Raw genomic sequence first — 1,850 nt, forward strand, 5'->3', positions numbered from 1 at the left:
ATAAGTGGTCATTAAGTGTCAGAGCACTAAAGCCCAAGTGGACTGTTGACATCACCATTTCAGACTGCAAACAGTTATTGTCCCTGAGCACAAGGACCCTTTTGGGTTTTATTCTTCTGCACAAAGTCATTGGCTTGGCCTGTTAATCTGTATTTACACCACTGGCAACATCTTGTTTTCTTAGAATCCATGGTCTTTGTAGTCTTCTGTCACATCCTAAGCCTTTTCTCCATTGCAGTCTTGAACCAAACCATGAGGTTCTTCATGATCCTTCTTGAACAGTTCAAGACAGTTGTCCCTATGGGCTCCTAACCTTGTCTTATTCATGATGTAAAGCAGGTCCTCCAAATGCATCTTTTGGTAAGAAACAGAACAGAAATAAAACATGATTGGGTCTAACGTGGCATTAAATGTACTAAAGAGAAGAGCATGCATTCTCCATGGAGGGTTGTCACCTTGAATAAATCCCACCACATGGGACACATTGTAAGGCATGAAACACAGTATGAAGTTGATCATCGTCACAGTTACGAGCCCAATTGCTCTGAGCTTCCGCTTCCTACTGATAAAGGGTTGTGTTACCATAATGTGAACAAAGCTGATGCTACAGAAGGTGGTCACCATAAATGGGATACAGAAGAGCAGAAAGAACACCTCCAGACGGATTGGTAGAAGAACTTGAAGCTGGACTGGAGAGAACTGACTATAGCAGATGGAGACATTGGTTTTATTTGCCTTTTCAGGTGCAAAATGATCCACTATATAAAAAATGCTGCAGTGTGTGGTGCTAAGGATCCAGATACAGACAATTCCAACTATTATATATAATGGTTTCACAAGGCGCTTGTACCTGAGAGGGAAACCAACAGCCAAGTATCTCTCTACACTTATTGCTGTAAGTAAAAAGGAGTTAATGTAGTTGCTGCTGAAATGCACACAAAGAGAGAACGGGCAGATGAAGTAGGGCATACGCCATTCCATCTCAGAAGCTGCTTCCACTATACGGAATGGGAGAAAAGCCAGAAGAACCAGGTCAGACAGGGTCAAGTTGAACAACAGGATGTCCACTGAGATAACCTTCTGCTTGAACTTTCTGAGGAACGTAACAAAGGCCAAGATGTTTAGGGGCAGTCCAAACACAAATGTTATAATGTATACTGCCAACTGGAGGCAGCCTTGGACCTGCGCCATATCCTTCCCTGGGCAAATGGGTTTTGGCAAAGAGGAGGAGAGCAAATGTAGCAGATGTCTCTCAGGGAATTTCTCTAGATGAAGTTTATCTTGCACTCTACAGAAAACAGAAATGCAGAGTAAGAGATAACGTACAGGTAAATAATAGTCCTCAGAAACTGGATCCATCCATCAGATCTTCTGATTGCCGGATACTAATAGTTATAGTGTTTGTAATGCTCCAATGAGTTTCCTAATAATATAATGAGTGAGACTAATGGTTTTGGTAGCTTCCCCTTCCCCTTGCGCCCCCTTTTAAATTATATAATTGGGGAGCCTGATAACTACAGAGGTGGATTTTAGGGGTATCCTGAAAATGTATCATATAGATGCTAAATTCTTTATATTATAGGTTTGTGCTGCTGGAAAGTCCTTCAAGCTTGTATGCTGGGATTGTTCTGCCCCCAATAAGGGGTAATTATATCTTAGTTGGGATCAAGTACAGGTACTGTTTTATTATTACAGAGAAAAGGGAATCATTTAACCATTAAATAAACCCAATAGGGCTGTTCCGCCCCCAATAAGGGGTAATTATATCTTAGTTGGGATCAAGTACAGGTACTGTTTTATTATTACAGAGAAAAGGGAATCATTTAACCATTAAATAAACCCAATAGGGC

The 1,850-nt window shown here is 41.1% G+C and overlaps 1 protein-coding gene across 1 annotated transcript; it reads right to left on the minus strand.

The window, feature by feature from the left end:
• Positions 1 to 216: 216 nt before the first annotated feature.
• Positions 217 to 1,191, minus strand: LOC108644815 (free fatty acid receptor 2). The gene has a single exon (XM_018089639.1). It carries the CDS (start codon positions 1,189 to 1,191, stop codon positions 217 to 219), a length of 975 nt encoding a protein of 324 aa, XP_017945128.1.
• Between the last annotated feature and the right edge of the window lie 659 nt (positions 1,192 to 1,850).

The sequence above is a fragment of the Xenopus tropicalis genome, chromosome 7, assembly GCF_000004195.4.
Source record: "Xenopus tropicalis strain Nigerian chromosome 7, UCB_Xtro_10.0, whole genome shotgun sequence".
Classification (NCBI taxonomy): Eukaryota; Metazoa; Chordata; class Amphibia; order Anura; family Pipidae; genus Xenopus; species Xenopus tropicalis.

What these genes read in the sequence shown, in the direction of transcription:
- LOC108644815 (XM_018089639.1), bottom strand. Translation starts at nt 1,191, where the DNA reads ATGGCGCAGGTCCAAGGCTGCCTCCAGTTGGCAGTATACATTATAACA.